The sequence below is a fragment of the Prunus dulcis genome, chromosome 3, assembly GCF_902201215.1.
Source record: "Prunus dulcis chromosome 3, ALMONDv2, whole genome shotgun sequence".
In the NCBI taxonomy this organism is placed as follows: Eukaryota; Viridiplantae; Streptophyta; class Magnoliopsida; order Rosales; family Rosaceae; genus Prunus; species Prunus dulcis.
The window spans coordinates 23960678-23971967 of NC_047652.1; the positions used below are offsets into that span (position 1 = coordinate 23960678).

Below are 11290 nucleotides of genomic sequence, written 5' to 3' on the forward strand. Positions count from 1 at the left end.
TGAAATCTCAAGAGCATTTTTTCTATAATTTTCTAAACCTTAAGGGGTTTTATAAAAATACTAAAAACTTCATAAGATATTAGTGCAAATAACTCTTTTTTCTTTTTTTTTTTCCCCATTTCTTTAGTCTGCATCATCCGTGAACCAACTCAGAATTTATAACAAAATACAGGGAATATGACGGTGAGACACGCGTCATGATTTAGGGGTGGGCATAAAAACCGATAAACCGATCAAACCGACCGAACCAACCCAAATTGAACCGAAAAAGAGTGTTTTTTGAACCGAACCGAAGGTCCACGGTTCGGCTCTCGGATCTAATTTTTTCAGAACCGGTGAACCTGAACCGAACCGATCAATATTTAAATATACATATATGTTACATGTGGCGTTATTTGATTGGCCAAAAAGAGTTTCCTGTGGGTCTACTTGCAGCGTATCCCTCAGAAATTTTCTTTTTTCCGTAATGTAACCCTCACCTCACCTCTCGCATGCGATTCTTTCTTTCACTCAGTCTCTTCCTCTTCTCTTCTGTTTTCGTTCTTCTTCTCTTTTTGACCTAAGGGTTGTGGCGGCGCCTCTCTCTACCTATCTCACCTTAGATCTTCAATTGACCTCAGAAATTTCGACGACAGCATCTGTGTCGCTCATTCGTCATTCTCACGATCTCTGATCTGCCAGGTATCATCCCTTCTTTCTCTCTCTCTCTCTCTCTCTCTCTCTCTCTCTCTCTCTCTCGATCGATTCGACCTAAACCTAACCCACATCACCCCTCTCTGTTTCAGGCATGCACAGCATGTTGCACTCTTGAGGCAGCCGCCACAACCACCTCCCTTGCCGAAGGTAAATTCTCTCTTTTGTACATTCTAGGGTTTTTTTTTTTGGCTTTGAAATTTATACCTATATCAGAATGAGTTATGCTATGAAGTTGAGAATATAATATTGCATTTTTTTTGAACGATTATTCCATTCAATAATTTGTCTGTGCTCAATTTGTATATGCTCTGTCTTTTTTTGACAGAGTAACGAAGAATAAATCAATCTGTCTATGCTCAGCAATCGATTAGTTGGTTGTGGTTGTTTTTGTGTACAAGAACTCATTTTGCTGTTCTTATTGCATAAATTTGGTGAAAATTGCTTTTGGCTAGTGATTGGATATGTCTATGCTCAGCAATCGATTAGTTGGTTGGTTGTGGTTGTTTTGTGTACAAGAATTCATTTTGTTGTTCTTATTGCATAAATTTGGTGAAAATTGCTTCTGGGTAGTGATTGGATTATTGGGTTTGGCTCCTCACTTGCAATTTTTATTCAATTGGGTTTCTTGTTTGCTATTTTCTGCCTTTTTTCTTATTCTTCTTCTTTTGTGGGTTGTTTCTATTTTGAGTGGTTTCTCTGTCAAGGTATCACGTTGTCTTTGCTTTTTTCTTTGCATAAAGTTTTGTTGAGTCGGATAGCATTGGAAGAGTTAAAAGTTGTATGAGTATTTGGAGTTTAAGAAGCTTTCACAAGCTATCTGTTTGTATTATTCATTTTAGCAAAGGAAAGGTATTGAGGATTCTGTCTACAGGTCATATTTTTGATAGAATATGTTTTGAGATTTGAATTCGAAGTGCAACACCAGCACTAATTTCAAGTACACATGCTTCGAAAATTCATATCTATCATGGTTTCAATTGCTGTAATTCATAGCATGAGATTTCTGGAATGATACTCTGGGTTGTTAATACTAAGTTCTTTGTGTTCCGCAGTGATTTGAGTGATTTTTACCTGATACCAATGTTTTTTTTTTTTTTTTTTGCAGCTCCCTTAACTGATACAATCGTACAAGTGAATCTGTTTGGTATTTAAAATCTAATTTGGTGTTTTACTTGTATTTTTTGTCATGGGTTCTAATATAATTTGTTGCTTTCTTTGTATTTTTTGTCATGGGTTGTAATATAATTTGTTGTTTTGCTTGTATTTTTTGTCATGGGAGGTAAGAAACAACTAATTTGATGGTTGGATGATGCTTATGATTGTGATTTAGTTTAGAAACTTTAAAAAAGAAGGATATAGTTTAGTTGAATTTACATAATTTGGGTAAGGAAAAACGAATTGGGCTTTAATTGATGGCTTGTTTGAAAAATTGGCATTGTGGAAAAAACTAACGGAATTGGGCTTTTGAATAAATAAAGTAATTAGCCGGCAATTTCACCAAAAAAAAAAAATTTGTCCCAAGAAAGTGATTTGGGCTTAGAAATAACTAATATTGGGCTAAAGCCCAAAACCGAACAAAAAGCCAGAACCGAACTGGAACCCATCGGGTCGGCTCATTTTCGGCTTTTAATTTGGATCCGACCCAACCCGAGAACCGATATCTTATTCGGTTTGGCCCACAGATCGCTCAATTTTTGACCCGACTCGAACCGTGCCCAGGCCTATCATGATTGGTTTGAATAAATTGACTTGAACGAACTTTCAAAAGGCCACGCTACCTTTCCTGCCCCTGAAGACTCCAACTACCTATCTGTCTGCACGTCTGCTCCACACGCCGGGCAATCCCTCTGCTCTGCCCGCAACATAACACAACGCATCCCAAAAATGTCAACAATATAAATCTTGACCTTCATTGAAATTGAAATCCCTATTCATTTTCCAACAATATACACCAGAATAACCAAAAGCTGATCACAGTAATGGAGACCGAGACAGCGACCGTGGGGATATCAGAGCCGTTGCTTCACGATTCGGACAAGATCAGCCACCTTCAGTCCGTCGATGATGATGACCAAGTCCCCGAATGGAAGGACCAGATCACGCTCAGAGGGCTGGTGGTGAGCGCGCTGTTGGGGACCCTCTTCTGCATCATCACCCACAAGCTCAATCTTACGGTCGGGATTATTCCGTCCATGAATGTCGGCGCTGGGCTTCTAGGCTTCTTCTTCGTCAAGTCTTGGACTGGCCTCTTGTCCAAATTAGGGTTTTCTGTTGCTCCCTTTACCAGGCAAGAAAACACCGTCATCCAGACCTGCGTTGTTGCTTGTTATGGCCTCGCTTTTAGCGGTAACCTCTCTTTCTCTTGTTTGGATAATTGCTTTGTGTTCTGTTTGTCACTAAATAGCTATTAATCAGTGTGAATGGTTTTTTTTTTTCCCTATTATATATAGCTCTTACTCTCCATTTCCTGTTTGTTAATAGTTAATATGGACATTATGATGAAAATGTTTTTCTTCTTTCTGGTGTGTAATCATATAAATGTGAAATGAATTGGCAGGGGGATTCGGTTCCTATCTGATTGCAATGGATGAGCGAACATATAATCTTGTTGGTGCTGATTACCCTGGTAATCGGGCAGAAGATGTTAAAAATCCAAGCTTGTCGTGGATGACTGGTTTCATGTTTGTTGTCAGCTTCCTTGGCCTTTTTAGTCTTGTTCCCCTTCGCAAGGTAACTACTTACTTCATGGATATGGATAATTTTTCGGTGCTACATACATATGGGTTTGGTTTTGAGCTAATGGTGACTGTGTTGCTTGTGACTTAAGTTGGCTCCAGGTGTTTTGCCCTTACATCTATGGAATTGTCTTTTTAATTTGCTATTGGCATGCCTGATTCAATGTATATAATGTTGTAATTTTTAGACCCTTTGACAGAAACATTTGTCTCTTACTGTGTATTCGCTGGCTAGGCCTTTTTAATGATACATGTTTAATATGCCTGTTGGCAACCATGTTTCGTTTTTGTTGCATACTAGTGTTCGAATGTATCCTATCACATCTTTATTCATGTGATATCAGGTTATGGTCCTGGACAACAAACTCACGTATCCCAGTGGGACAGCCACAGCAATGTTGATAAATAGTTTTCACACTAACACTGGTGTAGAGCTTGCCGGGTAAAGTCTATGTCTCAACTTTATGATATGTTCAACAGTAGTCCACTTTGCCACCACTGGAATTGGCCTTTATTTTCCCCTTAAAAAAGTAGATTTAAAATTACCCTGCATCATTTCCAACTAATGATCTTCGTAGTTTTATTTTTGCAGGAAGCAAGTTCGTGCTCTAGGAAAGTATTTAAGTATAAGTTTAATTTGGAGCTGCTTTAAGTGGTTCTTTAGTGGTATTGGAGATTCATGCGGATTTGACAACTTTCCTAGCTTTGGGTTGACACTGTTTAAGAACACGTAAGGCGATTATATTTTTGGTTTTCTTCATGAATCTTCTCTTCATTCTCACTCCCCTTCCCAACCCCTCCCTTTCCCTCCCTCTCTTTCCACACGCATTCACCCCTTGTTCTTTTGGGCTTTGACCTGGATTTCATTTGTTAAGTTCTTTGGAAGTGGCATAAAAGGGTTCCTTTAAGTAAGATCCACAATATTTTATGACAGTGAAGTTGTTGATGTTTTACACGACTTGCTTCATGCAGATTTTATTTTGACTTCAGTCCAACTTATGTTGGATGCGGTCTCATATGCTCCCACGTAGTCAACTGCTCAGTTCTTTTTGGGGCTATCTTATCATGGGGTTTTCTTTGGCCATTAATATCACAATATGCTGGGGACTGGTATCCAGCGGATCTTGGTAGTAATGATTTCAAAGGTCTTTATGGATATAAGGTATTATGGAATTATTTTCATTTGGGGCACACTACCTTGATTTTTCAGGCTAATTACATGAGTTTAGTGTAACTTTTTGTAGCCTGGATCTTGTTGCATTTCTTATGAAAAACATCTAAAGGTAGAGTAAGGAAGCTTGGTACACACACACACACACACACACACACACACACACACACACACACACATTCTCTCTCTCTCTCTCTCTCTCTCTCTCTCTCTCTCTCTCTCTCTCATATTGGTATTTTTTGGTCATCCTCTCTCATATATGTGAATTTGCTCCAAAAGTGATGTTCTGACCCATTGTGTTGTTTGCAGGTCTTTATTGCTATTGCCCTCATACTAGGGGATGGTCTCTACAATTTGGTGAAGATTTTAACCTTTACTCTCAAAGAAATATGCAATAAGAGTAGCAAACAGAGCAACCTTCCTGTTGTTAATGAGGTTTTAGGTGAGTCTTTGTATGGTCTCTACAATTTCATTTTGTCACTCCACACTCCATATATGGAAGGCATGTATTCACTCCACTGATGTTTGAAATGTTGTTTTTCTTCCTGTAGTAGTGTTGTATATGAGTAGTCTATTCTATTCTAGTTCTGGCATAAGAATATAACTAGCTGAAGAAATCCATTGTCATTAGGAATTTAGAGGTATATTCTTTGGCTTAGAGTAGCAAATCTATGTATTTGCTACACAGGCAGTTTATTCTGCTAGATACAGAAACTAAAATTATGGTTCTCTATTGTATTCAGATGTGTTGGGCATTTTCAGTACAGAGTCAAAATAAATTTTAATTTTAGTTGTCAAGGCAGCCTTTATTGGTAAATTTCTGATCAATATAATATTGCGACTTATTGTTATTAGTATTTTCTGTACAACTGTGTATTATCCTAGTATTGCTTTGTGAGAAGATATTGGTGGATAACCTGTCCAAAAGAAAATAGAAAGAAAGAGGGGATAGCATCTCACACTTGGCATAGTATGAGTTGATTAAAGTTTGCATGTATCTTAATTATGAGGAAACCTGTTTTCACCCGAAGACTAATAGTTGTTGATATGTGTTAAGCAGATGGTGACAGTTCTGAAGTTACACCGGAGCAGAAAAAGAGGGAAGAGGTATTTCTAAAGGATACAATACCAACGTGGGTTGCGGGTGCAGGATATGTGGGCCTAGTTGCAATATCTACAGCAACAATGCCAATCATCTTTCCACCTCTCAAATGGTATTTGGTTCTAGGCTCATATGTCCTTGCTCCGGCCCTTGCCTTCTGCAACTCCTATGGCACTGGCCTCACAGACTGGAATTTAACTACAACTTATGGGAAAATTGGTCTCTTCATCATTGCTTCGCTAGTTGGACGTGATGGTGGGGTTATAGCTGGGTTAGCAGCTTGTGGGGTGATGATGTCCATTGTCTCTACCGCAGCTGATCTCATGCAAGACTTCAAGACGGGCTACCTCACTATGTCCTCAGCCAAGTCTATGTTTATTAGCCAGCTAGTGGGAACAGCCATGGGCTGTGTGATTGCTCCATTAACATTCTGGTTGTTTTGGACAGCTTTTGACATTGGGTCACCTGATGGTCCGTACAAAGCACCGTATGCTGTAATATTCAGGGAAATGGCAATACTAGGCATTGAGGGCTTCTCAGAGCTGCCCAAGCATTGCCTGGCTATGTGCTGTGTTTTTTTTGTGGGAGCTCTGGTCATAAACCTCCTGAGGGATGTGACCCCTAAGAAAATATCACAATTTATTCCTATTCCAATGGCGATGGCAGTCCCGTTCTATATCGGAGCATACTTTGCCATCGACATGTTTGTGGGGACAGTGATATTGTTCATATGGGAGCGATTGAATAGGAAGGACGCAGAGGATTATGCAGGGGCAGTTGCTTCGGGTCTAATATGTGGTGATGGAATTTGGACAATTCCATCAGCGATCCTCGCTATTTTCAAGGTCAATCCACCCGTCTGCATGTACTTTGGCCCTTCTTTGAGCAGTTGAGTTTAGTTGCTTGGACTTTGTAAATAACTATTTAACTTATGTATGATTTAATTGACCCTAAACTTATTGGGGTTCCCTTGTCCTCCATGTACATTAAATCAAACGGTTGAATACTTGGAACTTGTATGGCTTGTGTCTCGCCTTTCACTTTTTTTTTCTTTTTTTGTGTGTGTGTGATTCTTTTAGGAAATATGCACGTATAAATTAGAAATTAGAATGCCTCATACTTGAGGTTTTCCGATCTTTTTCCTATTTTTGGGACAGAAGGGCTAACCCTTACAAAAACGCAAAACTAAATGGGAAAGAAATTATTTTCGTTTCCATGTATATATGTTGCGGTTTCCAGCAAATTAGATTAAAGACAATTGTAGCTAGCTATTATTAGGTCAGGGATTCTGACGTTGCATTTGGTTGACAAACCAGGGGAAAACTGAAAAATATGGCAGTTTTGTTATTTCAAGTAATTTTGGTTTACCAGTCAGTGTTTTGGATACATATTTAGGTATTCTGTGTGTGAAAGGGAAATCTAGTTCTCTCCACAGCTAAAGCTAATAAGTAACGAAAATACTTCACTTCAGTGTGATGTGTGCATACATTTTTTTTTTTTTGTGCTTTTGATTAATTATTTTTACATATATGTTAAATTACGATTCACATGAAGAAGAAATATCTCCTTACGTTTACCTGTAAGGAGGCAAATAGTATCCAATAAGTAATAAGTATATTATATCTAAAGAGGGAGGGAGGCTATTCAAAATTCTGAATTTAGCAAATGAGGTGCATCACATGGCAAAGATTGTGACTACTTGTATTTATTAAGTCCACATCCACTTAACACTTAGCTAGTTCCACACTTGCACTGGATTGGATTCCTTTCCATCCCAATTTTGACAGAGAGACATAGATGTATGATTCTCAACCACCCATTCTCCATTTATTGGGTAATGGGATATCTAAAATTATTGCCATCAATTCGTCAAGTAACATCATCTGTAAAACAAATATAAATAATATATATATTTCCTTGGAATATTGTGAACTTTCGTGCTTTTACTTTTCCAACAAATTAATCATATATTTTTATTTTATTCTTCAGAGTTGAATTAAAAAGAAAACCTTATCTATCCTTATTTCTCTACAGCTTTTCTCTAACTAACTTTGGGAACTTTGACATGTTACCAAAAAAAAAAAAAAAAAAATATGAAAGCCTGAATATTCATAAAGAAAATGACAAACCTTAAGAAGGGAAAAAGCAAAAGAAAGGGATGGCACACACACACCACACAAACAAGAGAAAGGGACATAAGGATAATGGTGAGTGATCATGATGAGGTGAGGTCTATACATCTTATCAAAAGGAGGCAGTAGCCCAGAATCTCCAAAAAAACATATATGTTCTTTGGGGGTTTTATTATTTTGAAATTTTTTACATACGAATTGAAGAAGAAACCCCGAAAAAACATATATGCATATACTTGACCTACATTAATTTGTTTTCTTATAATAACTTGATTGATACACAGGGAATTTCCAGGATCTTTCCTCCCCTCATTTCATTCTATAAATTTTAGGCTTAATATGTTCTGTACTGATGTTGCGAAGCATCCTCCTAAGTGTTTGTGTGTACGAAATTTTAGCGCTGAGCTGACTGAGTAGCTGCCTGATTTCCTTCCATTTTTTATTATTGGACATTCCAGAGACTGGAAAAAAAAAAAAGGAACATTACAAGTTAATCTCTTTTTAGAAAGAAAGAAAAAAAGAAAAAAAAGAAAAGATAGATGGGAGTTGGAGGCTTGAATAATGATTAAGACAAACACAGAGCCAATTAAGCTTATCTCTTTATGGAAATTAGTCTTAGAAAAAACCTATATGAAAATGAAAGCAAAGTTGTTTTCCCATTGAAAGCTTTGAATTCATAAGATATTGGGTATGATATTTCAACAGCTAACTTTTGAGGAGGGGCCTTCCTTGTCTCCATGATGGGAAGCACATGTCACCATCCATTCAATCACCACCACACACATACCCCATTCACACCATTATTATCATCACACATAAATCAACAGGTCTTCTCCACACACCAAAGCACAAAGCTACACATTTCACACACAGAGAAAAATAGGAAAGAGAAAAAGTCATACTGCTCTCCAGCGGGCCTTAATTAAAGTTGCTTAATTAGTAATTAATCAAGTTTATCAGTATTCAATATATATATATATGACTCTACAGTATGCCAGTATGCATGATGAAGCTGCCCTAAACAAACTAAAAACTTAAAAAGAACAGAAAAGAAAAAATTGATCCCCACTACGGTGACCAAAGACTGCATGCAAGAGCAAGCATGAGCTCTGTGCATTCATATTCATCATGCAGTAGAAGTCAATGGGTTAGCTAGCTACATTTCTAGTTCTAGTAAGTGCTGCAATTCATTAGGGTTCCATGACTTGTCTTTGTATATGTATATGTATGGCCCACGAACCCATGACCATCCGTGAGAGTGATTTTCCCCAATATACGACTAAGATGATGAGTAATATATATAAGTTATGACTCTCTCTCTCTCTCTCTCTCTCTAGATTTAACTTGATTGAGTTCCTGATTAAATAGTAAAAAGGGGAAACAAGAATCATACCAACTTGCAAACTTTTGAATTTTGAAGAATTAAAGCAACTTTGGACCAACTAAACCGACTAATTAAACCCATTCTTGTGGACTGGTTTATACATCACGAAAGCGATACAAAAGTTTGTTAAAAAAAAAGAAAAAGAAAATATGAAATATCCTAACGTTCCTTGAAATATATATATATATATATATCCATGGTTTTCATCATTTTGAGCTTTTCCTTCTTTTTCCAGGCTTACTAGCTAGTAACTAGCTAGCTAGCTTGAAAAGATGACCTAGTAGATTAATCCCACACGCTAGTTTGCTACAAATCTTTTAACTGCTGTATGTAGAAACTGGGCAGATCGTTAAACAACTGACAACGTACGGCATCGACAATAGCAATATAGAAAGGGGTCGATAGATAGTCCTCAATTTGCGCATTCAATGCCTTTTCTTCCCGTTTGTCAATTGATATTCATTTTCATCAAATTCGTGCATGGCACATGTCATTCTATTTAATGATTGTTTTATAACAACTACCATGAAAAAGAAGAAAAAAAAATCTTTTGGTAATGTTGAGTGGTAAGTCTTCATAAGTCAGTAGTCAAATAATCTCTCTCCTAAAGAGAAAGTCTCAAATTTGGTTCAAGTCTCTCCTCCTTCATCAAATGTTGTCAATTGCAGCTAATCAGAACTGTAATTACAAGGATTTGCCCTGTTGCACACACACACATGGTGATGTGTGTCACAAATAAAATTCTGATGTAGAAGGAGAATATGTATATGTGATTGTGAGGTTTGAAATTTAGATTATAAGTTGCAACGGGTCCAGCATAATGGAAAATGACATTGACTTATAGATTAGCAGTTTTAAGTTCAAATCCTCATAACACCTTGGTAGTGTGTGTGCGAAAGTCTCATCTCCCTTGTAGTTTAGAGTATTGTTTGTATTAAAAAAAGATTGTAAACAAAAAATGAATTAAAGAAGTGAGCTAATGTGCATTGATTGCATCATCTTTTAAGTGCAAGCGATAGTTTAACGAGATGACAGTTTTTCACACACATGCACACAATTAAGATGTCATGTAAATTCAAATCTAAGACCTCTAGTCTGCAAATTAAGATATTTTTTCACTAGACTATATTCGTTGGCTTGACTGCATGATCTTTGATTCTTCAATCCACAATCCAAATTGTATAACAATAGTTGAGATAGTTGGGTTGTGTTATAAAAATTGGGTTCTCTGTTTTACTTTTAAGTAATGCAAGAAAATATACGTGTGTGTTTCTTGTGACTTTGGGTATTTTGATGGGCGATGTCTATTAATTTATAATCCCTTCAATTATGAACGGTAGAGAACACACACACATGCACCTACCTTATCAAAAATAATAATTCCCTTGTTCGGTTTACCCATATTTTTTTTTATTTTTTTTTGTAGCTAGTAATATGACATATATGATATGGTGGACACTAAGACATGGAAAATCGTTTTCGAGGCATAATTGAAAATGGGTTTGTAGACAAAGAATTTTGGTGTAATAAATTCCATTGACAATAAAATAATTAGGGTTCGGTGGATTAAATCGTGGGCCCCGTAATTCGCCCATGTAGCGTGTGACTCATCAAAATCGGTTTAGTTGTCAAAAATGACAAATGGCGACATCCGACGGAGTGCATCAAACGGTTCAAGATGAAGACAAAATTAAAGGAAAGAATCTTCTGTGATTGACTTTGATTTAAATCAAATATTAATCAGGTTAATCAATTGAAGATATAATCTGGTTAAATTGCCAGATTATGGGAATTGATTTAAATCAAATCAAATCCCACAAATCAAGGAAAGTTATTTAGGTCAAGCATCCGACAAAAGCCTATAAATAAGAGGCCTCAAGACGAAAGAAGGGGTCGGAGAAAAAAACCTAGCACTCAGAAGAAACAGAAAACTCTCTGCATTCTTCACCCTACCTTAGAAGAGCCACCAAGCACAACAAATACGTGCCGGTTCCTTCACCATAAAAATCCCAAACACCAAACAAGCTTCGTGCTACCCGTTTGATCAAGATCAAGTCTCTACGACCCTTG

At 37.1% G+C, this 11290-nt stretch overlaps 1 protein-coding gene across 1 annotated transcript; it reads left to right on the forward strand.

Moving 5' to 3' along the window:
• Positions 1 to 477: 477 nt before the first annotated feature.
• Positions 478 to 6744, forward strand: LOC117621572 (probable metal-nicotianamine transporter YSL6). Its single transcript, XM_034352129.1, has 9 exons — positions 478 to 681; positions 786 to 843; positions 1802 to 3042; positions 3254 to 3426; positions 3776 to 3873; positions 4024 to 4161; positions 4404 to 4593; positions 4912 to 5044; positions 5663 to 6744. Exons 3-9 carry the CDS (start codon positions 2676 to 2678, stop codon positions 6595 to 6597), a joined length of 2034 nt encoding a protein of 677 aa, XP_034208020.1. The 5' UTR covers positions 478 to 681; positions 786 to 843; positions 1802 to 2675; the 3' UTR covers positions 6598 to 6744.
• The last annotated feature ends 4546 nt before the right edge of the window (positions 6745 to 11290 follow it).

Coding starts and splice junctions, on each gene's coding strand:
- LOC117621572 (XM_034352129.1), top strand. CDS start 2,676: ATGGAGACCGAGACAGCGACCGTGGGGATATCAGAGCCGTTGCTTCAC. Junction 3,427..3,775: donor GTCTTGTTCCCCTTCGCAAG/GTAACTACTTAC, acceptor ATGTGATATCAG/GTTATGGTCCTGGACAACAA. Junction 4,594..4,911: donor AAGGTCTTTATGGATATAAG/GTATTATGGAAT, acceptor TGTTGTTTGCAG/GTCTTTATTGCTATTGCCCT.